We start from the raw sequence: 21791 nt of genomic DNA, 5'->3' as shown, positions 1-21791 counted from the left end.
AGTCTAGAGAGGTTTAACAGTCTACACAGTCTAGAGAGGTTTAACAGTCTATACAGTCTAGAGAGGGTTAACAGTCTACACAGTCTAGAGAGGTTTAACAGTCTACACAGTCTAGAGAGGTTTAACAGTCTACACAGTCTAGAGAGGTTTAACAGTCTACACTGTCTAGAGAGGTTTAACAGTCTACACAGTCTAGAGAGGGTTAACAGTCTACACAGTCTAGAGAGGGTTAACAGTCTACACAGTCTAGAGAGGGTTAACAGTCTACACAGTCTAGAGAGGGTTAACAGTCTACACAGTCTAGAGAGGTTTAACAGTCTACACAGTCTAGAGAGGTTTAACAGTCTACACAGTCTAGAGAGGGTTAACAGTCTACACAGTCTAGAGAGGGTTAACAGTCTACACAGTCTAGAGAGGGTTAACAGTCTACACAGTCTAGAGAGGGTTAACAGTCTACACAGTCTAGAGAGGGTTAACAGTCTACACAGTCTAGAGAGGATTAACAGTCTAGAGAGGGTTAACAGTCTACACAGTCTAGAGAGGGTTAACAGTCTAGAGAGGGTTAACAGTCTACACAGTCTAGAGAGGGTTAACAGTCTACACAGTCTAGAGAGGTTTAACAGTCTAGAGAGGGTTAACAGTCTACACAGTCTAGAGAGGGTTAACAGTCTACACAGTCTAGAGAGGATTAACAGTCTAGAGAGGGTTAACAGTCTACACAGTCTAGAGAGGGTTAACAGTCTACACAGTCTAGAGAGGGTTAACAGTCTACACAGTCTAGAGAGGGTTAACAGTCTACACAGTCTAGAGAGGATTAACAGTCTAGAGAGGTTAACAGTCTACACAGTCTAGAGAGGTTTAACAGTCTACACAGTCTAGAGAGGTTTAACAGTCTATACAGTCTAGAGAGGGTTAACAGTCTACACAGTCTAGAGAGGTTAACAGTCTACACAGTCTAGAGAGGGTTAACAGTTTACACAGTCTAGGGAGGGTTAACAGTCTAGAGAGGTTTAACAGTTTACACGGTCTAGAGAGGTTAACAGTTTACACAGTCTAGAGAGGTTTAACAGTCTAGAGAGGTTTAACAGTCTACACAGTCTAGAGAGGGTTAACAGTCTACACAGTCTAGAGAGGTTTAACAGTCTACACAGTCTAGAGAGGGTTAACAGTCTACACAGTCTAGAGAGGGTTAACAGTCTACACAGTCTAGAGAGGGTTAACAGTCTACACAGTCTAGAGAGGTTTAACAGTCTAGAGAGGGTTAACAGTCTACACAGTCTAGAGAGGGTTAACAGTCTACACAGTCTAGAGAGGGTTAACAGTCTAGAGAGGGTTAACAGTCTACACAGTCTAGAGAGGGTTAACAGTCTACACAGTCTAGAGAGGATTAACAGTCTAGAGAGGGTTAACAGTCTATACAGTCTAGAGAGGTTTAACAGTCTACACAGTCTAGAGAGGGTTAACAGTCTACACAGTCTGTTGAGGCCTCTGTGCTCTTTCTCTGCCTCTGAGTAAACCAAGGTTGGTTCCCAAATGGCCAATTCCTATATGGTGTACTACTTCAACCAGAGATCTACAGTATGTACCCTGGTCAAACATAGGGTACTATTTAGGATACAGGGTGTTATTTGGAATACAGCCCATGTTTCTGTCCTCCAGTGGCTCCAGACATAACACAAAGCAACCAGCCACATCACTGTTTACACGTCATTAGGGTCATTGTTAGAATACACCACTGTGGTTTACATTATGGGCTTATGTGACTGGAGCAGCAGAAAGCTTTTTCTTCTGTTGGGTTATATGATCTTCCAGGAAGATAAAGAGTGAAGTTATACTGTACAGCCATTATAGATGAATCATGAAATAAGTGGCCCTTAGAAAGTGGTTAGGAAACTGCAAGTCAAATATTTTCACTTAATAATGTAAAGTACAGTTCAATAATGTCAAGTCCAGTTCAATAATGTCAAGTACAGTTCAATAATGTCAAGTCCAGTTCAATAATGTCAAGTCCAGTTCAATAATGTCAAGTCCAGTTCAATAATGTCAAGTACAGTTCAATAATGTCAAGTCCAGTTCAATAATGTAAAGCCCAGTTCAATAATGTCAAGTCCAGTTCAATAATGTAAAGCCCAGTTCAATAATGTCAAGTCCAGTTCAATAATGTCAAGTACAGTTCAATAATGTCAAGTCCAGTTCAATAATGTCAAGTCCAGTTCAATAATGTCAAGTCCAGTTCAATAATGTCAAGTACAGTTCAATAATGTCAAGTACTGTTCAATAATGTCAAGTCCAGTTCAATAATGTAAAGCCCAGTTCAATAATGTAAAGCCCAGTTCAATAATGTCAAGTCCAGTTCATCTGTGTGAGTTGAAGTTGTTTGAAGTGAAAGAACTATAGTAAAGAAACAACCTTGACTCCTTTGACCAGATTGAGTCTAGAGAAGAGAAGTTACATGGACATTCAGAAGGATATTTTGTGGGTATAACTTGACAGTTGATATTGAGCTGGTTTCCCAGACCTTTGTTAGGCCTGCTTCTGGAATAAGCATGCTCAAAAGAAAATATACACTGAGTGTACAAAACATTAAGAACACCTGCTCTTTCCATGACATAGACTGACCAGGTGAATCCAGGGGAAAGCTATGATCCCTTATTGATGTCACTTGTTAAATCCACTTCAATCAGTGTAGATGAAAGGGAATATTAGGACTGAATATTAGGAAGGTGTTCCTAATGTTTGGTAAACTCAGTGTACATTGACAACTGAATATTAGGAAGATGTTCTTAATGTTTGGTAAACTCAGTGTACGTTGACAACTGAATATTAGGAAGATGTTCTTAATGTTTAGTAAACTCAGTGTACGTTGACAACTGAATATTAGGAAGATGTTCTTAATGTTTAGTAAACTCAGTGTACGTTGACAACTGAATATTAGGAAGGTGTTCTTAATGTTTAGTAAACTCAGTGTACATTGACAGTTATCTTTAGACATAATAGCCTTAATGTAGGTCTGGTAAACCGTCTCATAGTGTTCCAATTTATGCTATCATAACCTTTGTTCTCCTCTGCTACCGCCTACCCCCTTTCACCTGTCTCCCCTCCTGTCTCCCTTCCTGTCTCCCCTGTTCTCCCCTGCTACCGCCTACCCCCTTTCACCTGTCTCCCTTCCTGTCTCCCCTGTTCTCCCCTGCTACCGCCTACCCCCTTTCACCTGTCTCCCTTCCTGTCTCCCCTGTTCTCCCCTGCTACCGCCTACCCCCTTTCACCTGTCTCCCTTCCTGTCTCCCCTGTTCTCCCCTGCTACCGCCTACCCCCTTTCACCTGTCTCCCTTCCTGTCTCCCCTGTTCTCCCCTGCTACCGCCTACCCCCTTTCACCTGTCTCCCTTCCTGTCTCCCCTGTTCTCCCCTGCTACCGCCTACCCCCTTTCACCTGTCTCCCTTCCTGTCTCCCCTGTTCTCCCCTGCTACCGCCTACCCCCTTTCACCTGTCTCCCTTCCTGTCTCCCCTGTTCTCCCCTGCTACCGCCTACCCCCTTTCACCTGTCTCCCTTCCTGTCTCCCCTGTTCTCCCCTGCTACCGCCTACCCCCTTTCACCTGTCTCCCTTCCTGTCTCCCCTGTTCTCCTCTGCTACCGCCTACCCCCTTTCACCTGTCTCCCCTCCTGTCTCCCCTGTTCTCCTCTGCTACCGCCTACCCCCTTTCACCTGTCTCCCCTCCTGTCTCCCCTGTTCTCCCCTGCTACCGCCTACCCCCTTTCACCTGTCTCCCTTCCTGTCTCCCCTGTTCTCCCCTGCTACCGCCTACCCCCTTTCACCTGTCTCCCCTCCTGTCTCCCCTGTTCTTCCCTCCTGTCTCCCCTGTTCTTCCCTGTCTCCCCTATTCTCCCTTCCTGTCTCCCCTGTTCTCCCCTCCTGTCTCCCCTGTTCTACCCTCCTGCCTCCCCTATCTCCCCTCTTCTCCCCTGTTCTCCCCTCCTGTCTCCTCTGTTCTCTGCTCCTGTCTCCCCTGTTCTCCCCTCCTGTCTCCCCTCTTCTCATCTGTCTCCCCTGTTCTCCCCTGTTCTCCCCTCCTGTCTCCCCTCTTCTCCCCTGTCTCCCCTGTTCTCCCCTCCTGTCTCCCCTGTTCTCCGCTCCTGTCTCCCCTCTTCTCCTCCTGTCTCCCCTCTTCTCCCCTCCTGTCTCCCCTCTTCTCCCCTGTCTCCCCTGTTCTCCCCTCCTATCTCCCCTGTTCTCCTCCTGTCTCCCTACCAGACATTGATGAGTGTGAGACTCCAGGGATGTGTATGAACGGCCACTGTGTGAACACGGAGGGGTCGTTCAGATGTGAGTGTATGGCTGGTCTGGCCGTGGGTCTGGATGGCCGCGTCTGTGTCGGTGAGTGTCTCTCTCCTCTCTAGAATCTAGAATCTGATCTATGATCAATCTATTATTGATTGATTGATTTGGTTTAATCAATCATAAATTCCCTTTTGGAACCCTTTTTTTCTAAGAGTGTGTGGTCGTAGTATTGGTTTGGGACCATATTCCTGGTTTCCCAATGTGAGTGAGCAGGCAGGAAGTGTACAGTTTGGGTTGACTGCATTCGTTCTGGATGATATCAGATCAGGGGAATGCTGCAATCCCTTCTATACACAACCCTGTTTGTTTAACTGTTGTTTGTCTGAACGAGGGAGGGAGGGAGGGAGGGAGGGAGGGAGGGAGGGAGGGAGGGAGAAGGGGAAGGAGTGAGAGAAACAGGAAGAGATAGATTCATAGTTTTCTCTGTATCCTGATTCCAGACACACATATGCGCAGCACTTGTTACGGAGGCTACAAGCGGGGACAGTGTGTGAAGCCATTCTTCGGAGCCGTGACCAAGTCAGAATGCTGCTGTGCCAGTGTGGAGTATGCCTTTGGAGAGTCCTGCCAACCATGCCCACCCCAAAACTCAGGTACACACACACACGCCCTTACACACACACCCTTACACACGCACACTCACACACACACACACACACACACACACACACACACACACACACACACACACACACACACACACACACACACACACACACACACACACACACACACACACACACACACACACACACACACACACACACACACACACACACACACACACACACACACACACACACACACACACACACACACACACACACACACACACACACACACACACACACACACACACACACACACACACACACACACTGGGTCTACACAGCCACCACTCATGCTGTTGTCCTGAGTGAAGTGGATGATGTGTTTTGGCATCCCAGCTAACGTTAGTAATACCACAGGCCAACTGATGTCCAACAGACAGAGCGATATGAGTCTGCAGTTTGGCATTCCCTCTGTCTGAGTCATGATTACAGAGATTGATATTCACGGTAGTTCCGGCTATGACAAAGTAACAGCGTTACCATGCACTGATGTTCTATGGTTGGTGACTAGAAACCATCCAACTCTTAATCTGATTCAATCCACAGAAACAGGAGATGTTGTCTTCATCTGGCCTGTAATCTCTGACTGTCTGACTCCAACACTTCACTCCTCCACCCCCCTCCACCCCTCCACCTCCATTCCTCCATCCCCACTCCTCCACTCCTCCACCCTGCCACCCCCTCCACTCCTCCACCCCACTCCTCCACCCTGCCACCCCCTCCACTCCTCCATCCCCACTCCTCCACTCCTCCACCCCCACTCCTCCACCCTGCCACCCCCTCCACTCCTCCACCCCCACTCCTCCACCCTGCCACCCCCTCCACTCCTCCACCCCACTCCTCCACCCTGCCACCCCCTCCACTCCTCCACCCCCACTCCTCCACCCTGCCACCCCCTCCACTCCTCCACCCCCACTCCTCCACCCTCCCACCCCCTCCACTCCTCCACCCCCACTCCTCCACCCTGCCACCCCCTCCACTCCTCCACCCCCACTCCTCCACCCTGCCACCCCCTCCACTCCTCCACTCCTCCACCCTGCCACCCCCTCCACTCCTCCACCCCCACTCCTCCACCCTGCCACCCCCTCCACTCCTCCACTCCTCCACCCTGCCACCCCCCTCCACCCCTCCACCTCGCCACACATAATAACACTACAACCAGTCATTTCTCATTAGCTCTGCCTGTTAAAGTCTGAGTATCAAAAAGACGCCAAAGTCCCACCACATTAAGAGTTCATTTCATATACATCCAGACCAAATGAGAAAGCATGGAAACGGATAATAACATGGTATGAAATTACTTGCTCTGAGATCTCTGGATGTTGGCAAATGTGATGTGTTCACAAAATGCTGTTATTTCATTTAGTAGTTTCACTAACCCCTGTGTGTGTGTGTGTGTGTGTGTGTGTGTGTGTGTGTGTGTGTGTGTGTGTGTGTGTGTGTGTGTGTGTGTGTGTGTGTGTGTGTGTGTGTGTGTGTGTGTGTGTGTGTGTGTGTGTGTGTGTGTGTGTGTGTGTGTGTGTTTTGCAGCTGAGTTCCTGGCTCTGTGTAGTAACGGCCCCGGCACCACCAGCGATGGCAGAGGTAACGATCAAAAACAGAGGGAACCTGGTGTGTCTCAATGAAATGACTCTCTCTCCCAGATATTAACCTTGTGTGTTAATCTCTCCCAGATATCAATGAGTGTGCTCTGGACCCGGACATCTGTCAGAACGGTGTGTGTGAGAACATGCTGAGGACCTATAAGTGTAACTGTAACATGGGCTTTGAGGTGGACACCACTGGAAAACACTGTGTTGGTAAGTCCCATGACTTATCCTTAAAATGACTGGATTATCCTAATGTTGCTATCCCTGTCTGTCTGTCTGTCTGTCTGTCTGTCTGTCTGTCTGTCTGTCTGTCTGTCTGTCTGTCTGTCTGTCTGTCTGTCTGTCTGTCTGTCTGTCTGTCTGTCTGTCTGTCTGTCTGTCTGTCTGTCTGTCTGTCTGTGTGTGTCTCTTCAGACATACTGTAGATGAATGTATTAACCATAGAGATCGTATTAAATGAGTTCTAAGATATCATTCTGTGGTATTACCTCCGTCTGTGTATCTGTCTCCTCTCAGACATAGATGAGTGTGCAGTGAACAGGTTACTGTGTGACAACGGCCTGTGCAGGAACACTCCAGGTAGTTTCACCTGCCACTGTCCCACCGGCTTCCTGTTCCACGCTGAGACGGATGTCTGCGAAGGTGAGATACACTGGCCCAGACTAGTTACTGTCTGTATGTCTGTCCGTCTGTCTGTCAGGGTTGGGTTTAATCACATTTAAAGTTCAGAGAATTGGAATTTCAAGGTACTTCCGTAATTGTCTGGAATTGAAATGGAGTTGACCCCCAGCCCTGCTGTCGGTGTGTCACACAGAGACGTGTTAGAAGCTGGTCAGGAGTAGAAAGAACGACGTGGTAACACATCTTCCTGTAGATATTGATTTGTGGATGACTTTCTCCTCTAAGTCATATAGATGTGTGTGTGTTTCTTGTCGATATTGATGAATGTGTGTTGTCTCCTGCAGACATTGATGAGTGTGAGTCGAAGCCGTGTGTGAACGGGGACTGTAAGAACAGCCCGGGGTCCTACGTGTGTCTCTGCTCAGCAGGCAGCACGCTGGACGCCTCTGGAACACAGTGTATAGGTACGTGAGTATAACAACCCCTGCTGTTTGTGTGTATGTGTGTGTTTGTGAGAGGATGTTACTTTTGACCAGAGGATTAGGGGACTACTATCTGAGGGGCTAAAATGGCAGCTATGAAATGTTATGCTGTGTATTAGTACAGTCCTCTGCCCTCCCTCTCCCTGTCCCTGTAGAGACCAGTAAAGGCACATGTTGGCTGAAGGTGATTAACGGACGCTGTGAGATCAACATCAACGGAGCCACTCTGAAATCCCACTGCTGCTCCACACTGGGAGAGGCCTGGGGAAGTCCCTGTGCCAAGTGTGAACCAGGTTAGTGGGAACCTACAGAACCATATAGAACCACATGGAACATCTAGAATCTCTAGAACTTATAGAACCTATTTAACCTGTAGCCCTTCTCTGGGGAGAGGCCTGGGGAAGACCCTGTGCCTTGTGTGAACCAGGTGAGGGTTAGAACCTGTACTGTAGCTAGGTGAGGGTTAGAACCTGTACTGTAGCTAGGTGAGGGTTAGAGCCTGTACTGTAGCTAGGTGAGGGTTAGAGCCTGTACTGTAGCTAGGTGAGGGTTAGAACCTGTACTGTAGCTAGGTGAGGGTTAGAACCTGTACTGTAGCTAGGTGAGGGTTAGAACCTGTACTGTAGCTAGGTGAGGGTTAGAACCTGTACTGTAGCTAGGTGAGGGTTAGAGCCTGTACTGGGGCCAGGAGTTTTTCCCGGTCAGGTCATGACCAGACCTATTACACATCAAAGCCTATAGGGCAGGGTCTCACAGAATGTGGAGGTATTTTAATATGTCTTGTTCTCTCTTCCTCCTTCTCTTTCAGATCAGTTCTGCACTAAGGGTTATGCTAGAGTCAGAGGGACCATCTGTGAAGGTAATGACACCCGGAGAAGGACTCCGACAAGACTCATCATTCACTTAGCAAATACACATATTCCCTCAACTCCAGTGTTTGATTTCAAAAACGAGTTATAATGCAGTTTGTTGCATTGATTGTTTTCGTTGGCATGTATCAAATGAAGCTTTATTTACACAGCACATTTCAGACATGGAATGCAACACAATGTTCTTCATAAGACAAAACAAATAAAAAACGATGAAAATAAAAACGGAAATATTTACTACACAACAAACATAAGAGGATAAAAAACTAAAGAATAACAATAAAAACTTAACAACTAAAAAGCACCCTAAGGAATAGCAAAGCTAAAAATGTGTGTATTAAAAAGATGTCCACAGTTTCGGCTCCCCTCAGGTTCTCTGGCAGGCTAATCCAGAGGCTGGGGGCATAATAACTAAAGGCTGCCTCTCCATGCCTCTTGGTCCTAGGCTTTGGGATAGTTAAAAGGCCAGTGCCAAAGGACCTGAGGGACCAACTGGGTACATAACTTAAAAGCATGTCTGACATGTATTGGGGTGCACAATCGTGGATTGATTTATAAACCAATAGAAGAATCTTAAAATGTATTCTATTACTCACAGGCAGCCAGTGCAGAGACCTTAAAACTGGTGTAATGCGTGCTCTCCGTCTGGTCTTGGTCAGTACCCGTGCTGCAGCATTCTGTATGTTTTGCAGTTGACCAATGGCTTTCTTGTGTAGACCAGACAGGAGAGCATTACAGTAGTCAAGCCTGTTTGTAATAAAATCATGGATGAGTCTCTCTGTATCAGCCTGAGAGAGAAACGACGGCACCTTGGCAATGTTCCTCAGGTGGCAAAAAGCTATTTTGGTCACATTCCCAGTGTGTGATTCGAAAATGAGTTCAAAATCTAAAATAACACCTAGATTTTTTACCTGGTGTTTCTAATTGCCTTGTTGGAGAAAGTATATAGAGCTCAAAATATTCATAAATGCAATGGCCTTGGAATCAGTCTCTTTGTCAACATGAATATTAAAATCACCCAACACAATGATTTTATCATAGTTCTCATGGACAATAAATAGTTCTGTTAGTTCACTTAGCGTTGTTTTATTCTGTTGTTGATGACAGGCTCTAGTATGTGTGTCTGTTGTGTTTCTAGTGTTGTTGTTAATGGAGTCTAGGTTCTGTGTGTTCTCTCTCCACCTGTAGATGTTAATGAGTGTGAGGTGTTTCCGGGGGTGTGTATCAATGGGAAGTGTGTGAACACCGTGGGTTCCTTCATCTGCCAGTGTCCCCCTGGGATGACTGTCGACGCCACCGGACGGACATGTATAGGTGGGTACTGTAGTCCACAAGCACTACGCTAATGGGTACTGTAGTCCATTACACTGTTGTGTACTCCACAATAATTGTATTTTGCATTATGGTGTTTTGTTATCGTATGTTTCCCCCCTCCAGACCTGCGTACAGAGCAGTGTTATCTGAGCCACGAGGATGAGCGTTGCGGAGCCCCTATCCCGGGTCGTCACCGTGTGGACGCGTGCTGCTGCTCAGTGGGTGTGGCCTGGGGCCCGGAATGTGATGAGTGTCCGGAGAAAGGTTCTCAGGAGTACAGCCAGCTCTGTCCCAGGGGACCCGGCTTCGCTAACAGAGGAGACTTCATTAATGGACGGCCCTTCCTCAAAGGTATTCCTCATACGTTCCATTTCAAACCTAGTCCCTTCCCCTACCTCCTATACTCCTTCAGGTCCTTTCTCAATGGTAGATCCGGCCACGTTTCATTTTAAAACCTTGAGGCCCATCCTCAAAGGTACACATGACCCAATTCCGTTGCCATATCACTTACTCCTATCAATGAAAATCAAAGTTTATTTGTCACATGTGCCGAATACAACAGGTGTAGACCTTACAGTGAAATGCTTACTTACAGGCTCTAACCAATAATGCAAAAAAGGTATTAGGTGAACAATAGGTAAGTAAAGAAATAAAACAACAGTAAAAAGACAGGCTATATACAGTAGCGAGGCTATAAAAGTAGCGAGGCTACATACAGACACCGGTTAGTCAGGCTGATTGAGGTAGTATGTACATGAATGTATAGTTAAAGTGACTATGCATATATGATAAACAGAGAGTAGCAGCAACGTAAAAAGAGGGGTTGGGGGGGGGAACACAATGCAAATAGTCCGGGTAGCCATTTGATTACCTGTTCAGGAGTCTGTTCAGGGCCTTCCTCTGACACCGCCTGGTGTAGAGGTCCTGGATGGCAGGCAGCTTAGCCCTGCCTGGATGGCAGGCAGCTTAGTGATGTACTGGGCCGTACGCACTACCCTTGCGGTCAAAGGCCGAGCAATTGCCGTACCAGGCGGTGATGCAACCAGTCAGGATGCTCTCGATGTTGCAGCTGTAGAACCTTTTGAGGATCTCAGGACCCATGCCAAATCTTTTTAGTTTCCTGAGGGGGAATAGGCTTTGTTGTGCCTTCTTCACAACCGCCTTGGTGTGTTTGGACCATTCTAGTTTGTTGGTGATGTGGACACCAAGGAACTTGAAGCTCTCAACATGCTCCACTAAAGCCCCGTCAATGAGAATGGGGGCATTCTCGGTCCGCCTTTTCCTGTAGTCCACAATAATCTCTTAGTCTTGGTTACGTTGAGGGATAGGTTGTTATTCTGGCACCACCCGGCCAGGTCTCTGACCTCCTCCCTATAGGCTGTCTCGTCATTGTTGGTGATCAGGCCTACCACTGTTGTGTCGTCTGCAAACTTAATGATGGTGTTGGAGTCGTGCCTTGCCATGCAGTCGTGGGTGAACAGGGAGTACAGGAGGGGACTGAGCACGCACCCCTGGGGATCAGCGTGGCAGATGTGTTGCTACCTACCCTCACCACCTGGGGGCGGCCCGTCAGGAAGTCCAGGATCCAGTTGCAGAGTGAGGTGTTTAGTCCCAGGATCCTTAGCTTAATGATGAGCTTTGAGGGTACTATGGTGTTGAACGCTAAGCTGTAGTCAATTAATAGCCTTCTCACATAGGTGTTCCTTTTGTCCAGGTGGGAAAGGGCAGTGTGGAGTGCAATAAAGATTGCATCATCTGTGGATCTGTTTGGGCGGTATGCAAATTGGAGTGGGTCTCGGGTTTCTGGGATAATGGTGTTGATGTGAGCCATTACCAACCTTTCAAAGCACTTCATGGCTACGGACGTGAGTGCTACGGGTCTGTAGTCATTTAGGCAGGTTGCCTTTGTGTTTTTGGGCACAGTGACTATGGTGGTCTGCTTGAAACATGTTGGTATTACAGACTCAGTCAGGGACATGTTGAAAATGTCAGTGAAGACACCTGCCAGTTGGTCAGCATATGCCCAGAGCACACGTCCTGGTAATCCGTCTGTCCCCGCAGCCTTGTGAATGTTGACTTGTTTGCTAAATGACTTAAATGTAAATGTAAAATGATCACACAGTCGTCCGGAACATCTGATGCTCTCATGCATGCCTCAGTGTTGCTTGCCTCGAAGCGAGCATAGAAGTGATTTAGCTCGTCTGGTAGGCTTGTGTCACTGGGCAGCTTGCGGCTGTGCTTCCCTTTATAGTATGTAGTAGTTTGCAAGCCCTGCCACATAAGACGAGCGTCGGAGCCGGTGTAGTATGATTCAATCTTAGCCCTGTATTGACGCTTTGCTTGTTTGATGGTTCGTCGCAGGGCATAGCAGGATTTCTTGTAAGCTTCCGGGTTAGAGTCCCATACCTTGAAAGCGGCAGCTCTACCCTTTAGCTCAGTGCGAATGTTGCCTGTAATCCATGGCTTCTGGTTGGGGTATGTACGTACAGTCACTGTGGAGATGATGTCTTCGATGCACTTATTGATAAAGCCAGTGACTGATGTGATGTACTCCTCAATGCCATCGGAAGAATCCCGGAACATGTTCCAGTCTATGATAGCAAAACAGTCCTGTAGTTTAGCATCTGCTTCACCGGACCACTTTTTTATAGACCGAGTCACTGGTGCTTCCTGCTTCAATTTTTGCTTGTAAGCAGGAATCAGGAGGATAGAGTTGTGGTCGGATTTACCAAATGGAGGGCGAGGGAGAGCTTTGTACTCTGTGTGTGGAGTACAGGTGATCTATAATTTTTTTCCCTCTGGTTGCACATTTAACATGTTGATGGAAATTTGGTAGAACTGATTTCAGTTTCTCTGCATTAAAGTCTCCGGCCACTAGGAGCGCCGCCTCTGGGTGAGTTGTTTCCTGTTTGCTTATTTCCTTATACAGCTGACTGAGTGCGGTCTTAGTGCCAGCATCTGTCTGTGGTGGTAAATAAACAGCCACGAAAAGTATAGCTGAAAACTCTCTAGGCAAGTAGTGTGGCCTGCAATTTATCACAATATGCTCTACTTCAGGCGAGCAAAATCTAGGGGAAATTACAACAAAATAACAGGTGAACAAACTCAAAAACCTGCTGTAACCTCTCTCTCTCTCTCTCTCTCTCAATTCGATTCAAATGGATTTATTGGCATGGGAAACATATGTTTACATTGCCAAAGCAAGTGAAATAGATAATAAGTCTCTCTCTCTCTGTTTTTCTCTCTATCTCTCTCTCTGTCCCTCCATCCCTCCTTACCTCCCTCTTTCTTAGATATAAACGAGTGTAAGATGATCCACAGCTTGTGCTCCAATGGGAAGTGTAGGAACACCATCGGTAGTTTCCGTTGTCGCTGTGACAACGGCTTCGCTCTGGACTCTGATGAGAGGAACTGTACAGGTCAGTCTACAGCTCATACAGAGTATACATCTAGAGCTCCGTCTAAAGCTTTCAGACACACAAGATAGTATAGATAGTCAAAAATACTACATTACTCACAATGCAATGTCTCTTAATGTGTTTTTGGAAAGTAACTGTGATGTGTGTGGGTGTTTCTCCTTCCAGACATCGACGAATGCCGTATCTCTCCAGACCTGTGTGGTCAGGGCACGTGTGTGAACACAGGTGGGGACTTCGAGTGCGAATGTTTTGAAGGTTACGAGAGCGGCTTCATGATGATGAAGAACTGCATGGGTGAGTAGAGGACCTAAACACACCTGAACACACCTGAACACACCTGGACATACCTGGACACACCTGCACACACCTGGACAATCCTGCACACACTTGCACACACCTGGACATACCTGCACACACTTGCACACACCTGGATACACCTTAACACACCTGCACACACCTGGACAATCCTGCACACACTTGCACACACCTGGATACACCTTAACCCACCTGCACACACCTTAACACACCTGCACACACCTTAACACACCTTAACACACCTGCACACACCTGGACACACCTTAACACACCTGGAAACAACTGGACACAACTGGACACACCTGAACACACCTGGACACACCCGAACACACCTGGACACATCTGGACAGCTGTCCCATCCCAGTACTAGATTCTACCTCTATCAGTACTGTATTGTGGAGTACATGACAGAGGAAAACATTTTCAGTCTATAATAACATAATAACACATAAGGAAACACCATCTCCATAGTAACTCCATCTCCATAGTAATTTCATCTCCATAGTAACTCCTTCTCCATAGTAACTCTGCCACAGGCCTTTAAAACGCTCTATGAAGTGGATCAGGGCAGGGGAGTCCTGCCATGCTGACATCCTGTTACAGACCCAGTACTCAAGCACCGTGTGTGTGCGTGTGTGTGTGTGTGTGTGTGTGTGTGTGTGTGTGTGTGTGTGTGTGTGTGTGTGTGTGTGTGTGTGTGTGTGTGTGTGTGTGTGTGTGTGTGTGTGTGTGTGTGTGTGTGTGTGTGTGTGTGTGTGTGTGTGTGTGTAAGGAAGAGAGGGTGATTCGCTCCCCAGGCCTGTGCTGTGTGCGTGTTACAGCCTTTATGGGAATACCAGCTATACATTTAAAGCACGCTCAGATCACTCCCTATACTCTCAACCCACAGTACCATTTTTCTCTGGATAATTGTATTTTACTACTTGATTTACACACACACACTCCAGCATCCAGACGCTTTTATATGCAATTACTGGTCATAATGTCCTGACATCTGTGAAAATGTTTAATGTTCAATGGTTTATTTCTTTATTTATGAATGTAATAGCCATGGCTTGGCTTTGAACACATTCCTGACTGAGTGAAATTATATTTATTTTTCCCACAAAGTAGTAATGACTACAGATGAGAAAATATGCATAAATAGTCTGACGTATGTGACTCTCGCTCTCTCTCTTTTTCTTTCTTTCTTTCTTTCTTTCTTTCTTTCTTTCTTTCTTTCTTTCTTTCTTTCTTTCTTTCTTTCTTTCTTTCTTTCTTTCTTTCTTTCTTTCTTTCTGTGTGTGTGTGTGTGTGTGTGTGTGTGTGTGTGTGTGTGTGTGTGTGTGTGTGTGTGTGTGTGTGTGTGTGTGTGTGTGTGTGTGTGTGTGTGTGTGTGTGTGTGTGTGTGTGTGTGTGTGTGTGTGTGTGTGTGTGTGTGTGTGTGTGTGTGTTTGTCTCTCTCACGCTCTGTGTTCTCTCCTCCCAGACATTGATGAGTGTGAGCGGAACCCTCTGCTGTGTCGCGGTGGTGAGTGTGTGAACAACGAGGGCAGCTTCCAGTGTGTGTGTCCCGACGGACACGAGATTGCCCCCGACGGATCCGCCTGTCTCGGTGAGTGACGAGGTCATCAGTGTGAGACCAGGGGTCACATAGGCCTATGTTCCATTACTTCTAGGCTTCATCCTTCCTTTCTTCTTTCCTTCCTTGAGTTCCTCACTGACCTGTATGTGGATGGATAGGTTAAATCAAGCAGTCCGACCTACAGTATTAGTTTCATCAACCCAACCTGATCAGTTTAAATAAAAATGGATGGAAATGGTGAACGAAGGAAGGAAGGAAGAGAGGAAGGAGGGAAGGAAGGAAGAGAGGAAGGAAGGAAGTGTGCAGTAATGTGACTGGGCCAGGGGCTTGTCTACTTTAAGGAAGCAGCAGATTTCTCCTCTAATAAGTATCTGTGGGCTAGATGGGGGCTGCATGTGTGTTTCCCTGCATGTATGCTGGTGTGGGTCTTGGTATGTGTGTGTGTGTGTGTGTGTGTGTGTGTGTGTGTGTGTGTGTGTGTGTGTGTGTGTGTGTGTGTGTGTGTGTGTGTGTGTGTGTGTGTGTGTGTGTGTGTGTGTGTGTGTGTGTGTGTGTGTGTTAGGGCTTCCCACCAAAACGTATTCTCATTTCCTGGCATAAATAATGGAAAGAAACCAGTAAATTATAATAAATTATTTATATGAATAGCGTGATCAAAAATGGAACTGTTACTTGATATGCAATGTCTAAATCTGTCTTCTCTATGGCCTTGTCTGCTCTGCTATCTGCATGATCAATCATCAACGCTCAGTGTGTGTGTGTATGTGTGTGTGTGTGTGTGTGTGTGTGTGTGTGTGTGTGTGTGTGTGTGTGTGTGTGTGTGTGTGTGTGTGTGTGTGTGTGTGTGTGTGTGTGTGTGTGTGTGTGTGTGTGTGCGCGCTTGTGCTTACACAAAGTCGCCATAAATTCAAAGCCCTGCGTGCGGTGTGTTCCCCTACCATGTCATTGCAAACAGGAAATAGGCCTGCAGGCTATACAGGTCAGCAGTAGATCAGGAAGGCCACAACCTCCCCAAGAATCCCTCAACATGGCACTACTGGTGAGAGGATATGCAAAGAAAGAGACGGCTAAGTCAGCCAAGATGCAAAAATACTAAAAATGCACATGAGACATATCAACTCTCTGGCTTCATTCATAGGCTACATTAGACCAGTGTTCACAACACTAGCAGCCTACCATATTTACTCCACATAAAGTCGCCTATAGAAAACATCCCTTAGGCAACTTGAATGGCTTCTATACATGTAATTGCTTACTATATGTGCAGGCTCTCGACGCAGTTATGGTAGACAATGTCCATCCTCATTCTCCATCTCACATTCAAATCTCCAAACTAACGTGTGGCACTGCCAGAGGCTCAATATATAAACTGTTGCTAATCACAGAACGGCTGACATACTGTGTCCCCAAAAGAGCCTGAGGAAATAGACATTTGCAACATTGTTTCATGATGTTATGTGAACAAAAGCGGGCACACGGTGGGCTACTGGTCAGATTCACGGGCAATTGATCAACTGCGCTATCCATGGTGCTGAATCTCTGCTAGCCTAGGCCTGTTTGTTTAGAATCTGATGTTCCCTGTGACAGTCACCACAATAAGCGGTTATCAGGAAGTAAAAACAGCCACAACCTTCCCAAATCCCCCCGATAGCCAGGTGCAAGGAGAGAGAACAGGGCCAACAAGCTGCCTGACATCTTTCAGTCAAAGGTAGAATGTAACTAATGTCATTTTCGTTAGACCTCATAATATTTGATCAGTCGGCCAACAGTGATTCATAGGCCTACACTCTTAAAAGAAAGGTGCTGTTTAGAACCTAAGTGTTATTTGGCTGTCCCCATAGGAGAACCCTTTGAAGAACCCAATTTGGTTCCAGGTAGAATCCTTTTGGTTTCAGGTAGAACCCTTTTGGTTTCAGGTAGAACCCTTTTGGGTTCCATGTAAAACCCTTGCAACCAAGGACAGCCGAAGAACCCTGAAACCTTTTTTGGTTCCAGGTAGAACCTTTTTGGTTTCAGGTAGAACCCTTTTGGTTACGGGTAAACCCCTTCAACCAGGGACAGCTGAATAACCCTGAAACCCTTTTATTAAGAGTGTAGGCTACCTTAAAACTAGGACACATCAATGAAATAGTGTGGTGACTTTGAGAGAACTTTGCAACAAATTGATCATGAAAAGAAAATGTTAGATTCATGTGCAGATTTTTCCATTGACATTGGTATAATCCTATGAGAATGTCCCTGGTGTTATATTATTTTAAATAGCACATCCGGTTTGAACTGGAATAACGGGATGCCCGGTCATTTCTTGACATTTTCTCAGGAAGAAAAATGTGTAGATTCTCTGGAAAATATGAAACCCTATTGTGTGTGTGTCTCAGTGTGTGTGGGCTAAATGGCTGGATGTGTATATGAATGTATGGGATGTATTGGGGTGATAGATGGCTGATAGCTAGGTATGTAGAGTGGGACTGGTTCTATGACCATCTGGACCACTTCACATTATACAGACATGCTATGGAGACTAGCTACTCCAATGGCTGCACTGGAATGGACTGATGCTTTGCTATGACTGGAGCTTGTGTGTGCGTGCATGCCTGTGTTCGTGCATGTGAGTGTGTGTGCGAGTTGATGACTCATCCTTACCCATCTTGCCTCTGGTTGTGTTTTGTAGCTGATTTAGAAAGGGAAGTCTCTAGGGGTAAAGGAGGAGGATGATCTATTGATTTAGAAAGGGAAGTCTCTAGGGGTAAAGGAGGAGGATGATCTATTGATTTAGAAAGGGAAGTCTCTAGGAGTAAAGGAGGAGGATGATCTATTGATTTAGAAAGGGAAGTCTCTAGGGGTAAAGGAGGAGGATGATCTATTGATTTAGAAAGGGAAGTATCTAGGGGTAAAGGAGGAGGATGATCTATTGATTTAGAAAGGGAAGTCTCTTGGGGTAAAGGAGGAGGATGATCTATTGATTTAGAAAGGGAAGTCTCTAGGGGTAAAGGAGGAGGATGATCTATTGATTTAGAAAGGGAAGTCTCTAGGGGTAAAGGAGGAGGATGATCTATTGATTTAGAAAGGGAAGTCTCTAGGGGTAAAGGAGGAGGATGATCTATTGTCCAACAGCTTCACAATCATCTCCACATGTAGAGACAAGATGGAACAACTGTGTTTAGTGGTGGGGTTGTTTTTAATGGCCTGTTTAATGATGTGTGTGTGTGTGTGTGTGTGTGTGTGTGTGTGTGTGTGTGTGTGTGTGTGTGTGTGTGTGTGTGTGTGTGTGTGTGTGTGTGTGTGTGTGTGTGTGTGTGTGTGTGTGTGTGTGTGTGTGTGTGTGTGTGTGTGTGTGTGTGTGTGTGTGTGTGTGTGTGTGTGTGTGTGTGTGTGTGTGTGTGTGTGTGTGTTCCACAGATATTAATGAGTGTGAACTGAGTGAAAAGCTGTGTCGGAACGGTCAGTGTGTGAATATGATTGGACGTTACCAGTGTTCCTGTGATACTGGATATAAATCCACAGAGGACAGACTGGCCTGTGTCGGTAAGATAACTCTGTTCCAACAACTACACTGTTAGTTCTCTATTATTCAACTAGTATAGGGATTTGTCTGCGTCCTTAAAACAGGAAAGGGGTGTTGATATAGTACTATTTGTTTTTGTGTCATATGAACCAGTGTCTGTAGCCATGGCGACCAAATCCTTGATTCTTAAATGACAGAAATGCTTGATGTGTCGGATAGGAAGAGTTATGAGCATGTCTCAAGTTATGTTTCATTCTTATGATGTGTGTGTGATAACATATGTGTTCATTCCCTCCTCCATGCAGACATTGATGAGTGTACGATCCAGAATGGAGGTTGTGAGACATTCTGTACCAACTCAGAGGGGAGCTATGAGTGCAGCTGTCGCTCTGGATACGCCCTGATGCCAGACCTCAGGACCTGCACTGGTCAGTAGGACTGTTAGATGATCTCTCTCTGTCTCACTCACTCACACACTCACTCACTCACTCACTCACTCACTCACTCACTCACTCACTCACTCACTCACTCACTCACTCACTCACTCACTCACTCACTCACTCACTCACTCACTCACTCACTCACTCACTCTCTCTCTCACTCACTCACTCACTCTCTCTCTCTCTCTCTCTCTCTCTCTCTCTCTCTCTCTCTCTCTCTCTCTCTCTCTCTCTCTCTCTCTCTCTCTCTCTCTCTCTCTCTCTCTCTCTCTCTCTCTCTCTCGTGTCTCAGTCTCTCTCTCGGTCACTCTATGTCTCTCTGTCCTCCACCCCTACTTCAACCCAACCTGAGTCTGTTTGTCTATTTGTTCACCAGGAGCCAGGGAGAGCCCTATAACACTTAAATACACTGTGTTCCTAGACAGAGAGACATAGACGTCCTATCTCCAGACAGAGCCTTGTGAGAGGACTGGGCATACTTTCCTTTGATATCGGTCTCATCCCTCTCAACACATGACTCCCATTGGCTCTGTTACCAGGGAGAGATACAACAGCCCAAATCATACAAAATGGTACAATAAATAGAAACACAGAAGCACATTGTTGACTAATCTTACCATTTCTTCATGTTTTCTCCTGTTTACTGTTGGTTGCCAGGTGAGCAGCTATGCAAGATGTCTTTCCTCAGCTGGTATGAATGTGAACTGGTCTATGTTCAGCAGACTGTCTGTCTACAGTTCTGTCCTTTTCTGTCCTTACAGACATATGTGTGTCTGTCCTTTTCTGTCCTTACAGACATATGTGTGTCTGTTGTATTCTGTCCTTACAGACATATGTGTGTCTGTTGTATTGTATTGATGAATGTTCTAGTGAATGTGTTATTCTGTCTCCCTCCAGACATTGATGAGTGTGAGGAGAGTCCAGACATCTGTGACGGAGGCCAGTGTACCAACATCCCAGGAGAGTACCAGTGTCTCTGCTTCGATGGATTCATGTCTTCTGAAGATATGAAGACCTGTCTGGGTAACTAACCTACCTGTCTAGCACTCTAAGCCACTGCCTCCAGAATACATGTAGCATTGTGAGCGTGGGGTTCCAATCTGACCCTCTGCTATTCTAGAACAGCCTGTCCCCTCTCCTCCTCCCCTCAGTCATTCACGTTGCTGTCTAATCAATACAAAACAGCAGGGAAGGAGTGGGACTACGCCACTGCTTCAAGAACGAAAACTAGCTAACAGCCCCCAGTAGAGTTGTGTGGGTAAACTCTCACATACATGTGCATAGTATCACACGCTGAGACATGTATTCAGGATTGTTGTTAGTTTTGAACGGTGTGACATGTATTCAGGATTGTTGTTAGTTTTGAACGGTGTGACATGTATTCAGGATTGTTGTTAGTTGTGATTTACATGTCCAGTGTTCTCTGTTCCTCCAGACACACAGGGGAACAGGCAGCAACATGTCCAGTGTTCTCTGTTCCTCCAGACACACAGGGGAACAGGCAGCAACATGTCCAGTGTTCTCTGATCCTCCAGACACACAGGGGAACAGACAGCAACATGTCCAGTGTTCTCTGGTCCTCCAGACACACAGGGGAACAGGCAGCAACATGTCCAGTGTTCTCTGTTCCTCCAGACACACAGGGGAACAGGCAGCAACATGTCCAGTGTTCTCTGTTCCTCCAGACACACAGGGGAACAGGCAGCAACATGTCCAGTGTTCTCTGTTCCTCCAGACACACAGGGGAACAGGCAGCAACATGTCCAGTGTTCTCTGTTCCTCCAGACACACAGGGGAACAGACAGCAACATGTCCAGTGTTCTCTGTTCCTCCAGACACACAGGGGAACAGGCAGCAACATGTCCAGTGTTCTCTGTTCCTCCAGACACACAGGGGAACACACAGCAACATGTCCAGTGTTCTCTGTTCCTCCAGACACACAGGGGAACAGACAGCAACATGTCCAGTGTTCTCTGTTCCTCCAGACACACAGGGGAACACACAGCAACATGTCCAGTGTTCTCTGTTCCTCCAGACACACAGGGGAACAGACAGCAACATGTGCAGTGTTCTCTGATCCTCCAGACACACAGGGGAACAGGCAGCAACATGTCCAGTGTTAGCAACATGTCCAGTGTTCTCTGTTCCTCCAGACACACAGGGGAACAGGCAGCAACACAATAAATCTACTGTTTCTCTTTTTACAACAACATTTCTACTGATTTATCCTGACAATATAATATTAGTATAAAGGTTGTCCAAGATGACTCATGAAAATAATATGACTTAAAATATGAAGAATATGACAAGACTGATGTAAGACTAGCGTTAGAGTAGGGCTCTCACTGAGTGTAAACACACACTTTAAGTCCACACACAGGCAGGGCAGTGCAGGGGTCCTTTTTTGGTCAGAAAAAATAGTCTTTCTGGAGGTTTTATTTTAGGTCTGAAAGTGTGTCTGAGGAAAGTGTGTCTCACTGTCTCTCTCTCTAACTATCTCTCTATCTCTCTCTCTCTCTCTCTCTCTCTCTCTCTCTCTCTCTCTCTCTCTCTCTCTCTCTCTCTCTCTCTCTCTCTCTCTCTCTCTCTCTCTCTCTCTCTCTCTCTCTCTCTCTCTGTCTCTCTCTCTCTCTCTCTCTCTCTCTGTGTCCCTCTCTCTCTCTCTCTCTCTAACTCTCTCTCTCTCTCTCTCTCTCTCTCTCTCTCTCTCTCTCTCTCTCTCT

The 21791-nt window shown here is 46.4% G+C and overlaps 1 protein-coding gene across 1 annotated transcript in view; it reads left to right on the top strand.

The window, feature by feature from the left end:
• Window positions 1–21791, top strand: part of LOC139575272 (fibrillin-1-like) — a 119179-nt gene that overhangs the window by 77326 nt on the left and 20062 nt on the right. The window contains exons 16-31 of the mRNA XM_071400231.1: window positions 4253–4375; window positions 4780–4932; window positions 6481–6534; window positions 6624–6749; window positions 7056–7181; window positions 7505–7624; window positions 7798–7935; window positions 8451–8501; window positions 9700–9825; window positions 9949–10176; window positions 13119–13244; window positions 13410–13538; window positions 15028–15153; window positions 18523–18648; window positions 18934–19056; window positions 19966–20091. Coding sequence (XP_071256332.1) covers window positions 4253–4375; window positions 4780–4932; window positions 6481–6534; window positions 6624–6749; window positions 7056–7181; window positions 7505–7624; window positions 7798–7935; window positions 8451–8501; window positions 9700–9825; window positions 9949–10176; window positions 13119–13244; window positions 13410–13538; window positions 15028–15153; window positions 18523–18648; window positions 18934–19056; window positions 19966–20091 — 2001 coding nt within the window. The remainder of the gene's footprint in view (window positions 1–4252; window positions 4376–4779; window positions 4933–6480; window positions 6535–6623; window positions 6750–7055; window positions 7182–7504; window positions 7625–7797; window positions 7936–8450; window positions 8502–9699; window positions 9826–9948; window positions 10177–13118; window positions 13245–13409; window positions 13539–15027; window positions 15154–18522; window positions 18649–18933; window positions 19057–19965; window positions 20092–21791) is intronic.

Source organism: Salvelinus alpinus, chromosome 5 (assembly GCF_045679555.1).
Source record: "Salvelinus alpinus chromosome 5, SLU_Salpinus.1, whole genome shotgun sequence".
Lineage (NCBI taxonomy): Eukaryota > Metazoa > Chordata > Actinopteri > Salmoniformes > Salmonidae > Salvelinus > Salvelinus alpinus.
Note: the sequence above shows the minus strand (reverse complement) of the source record. Positions and strands in the feature narration are given on the sequence as shown.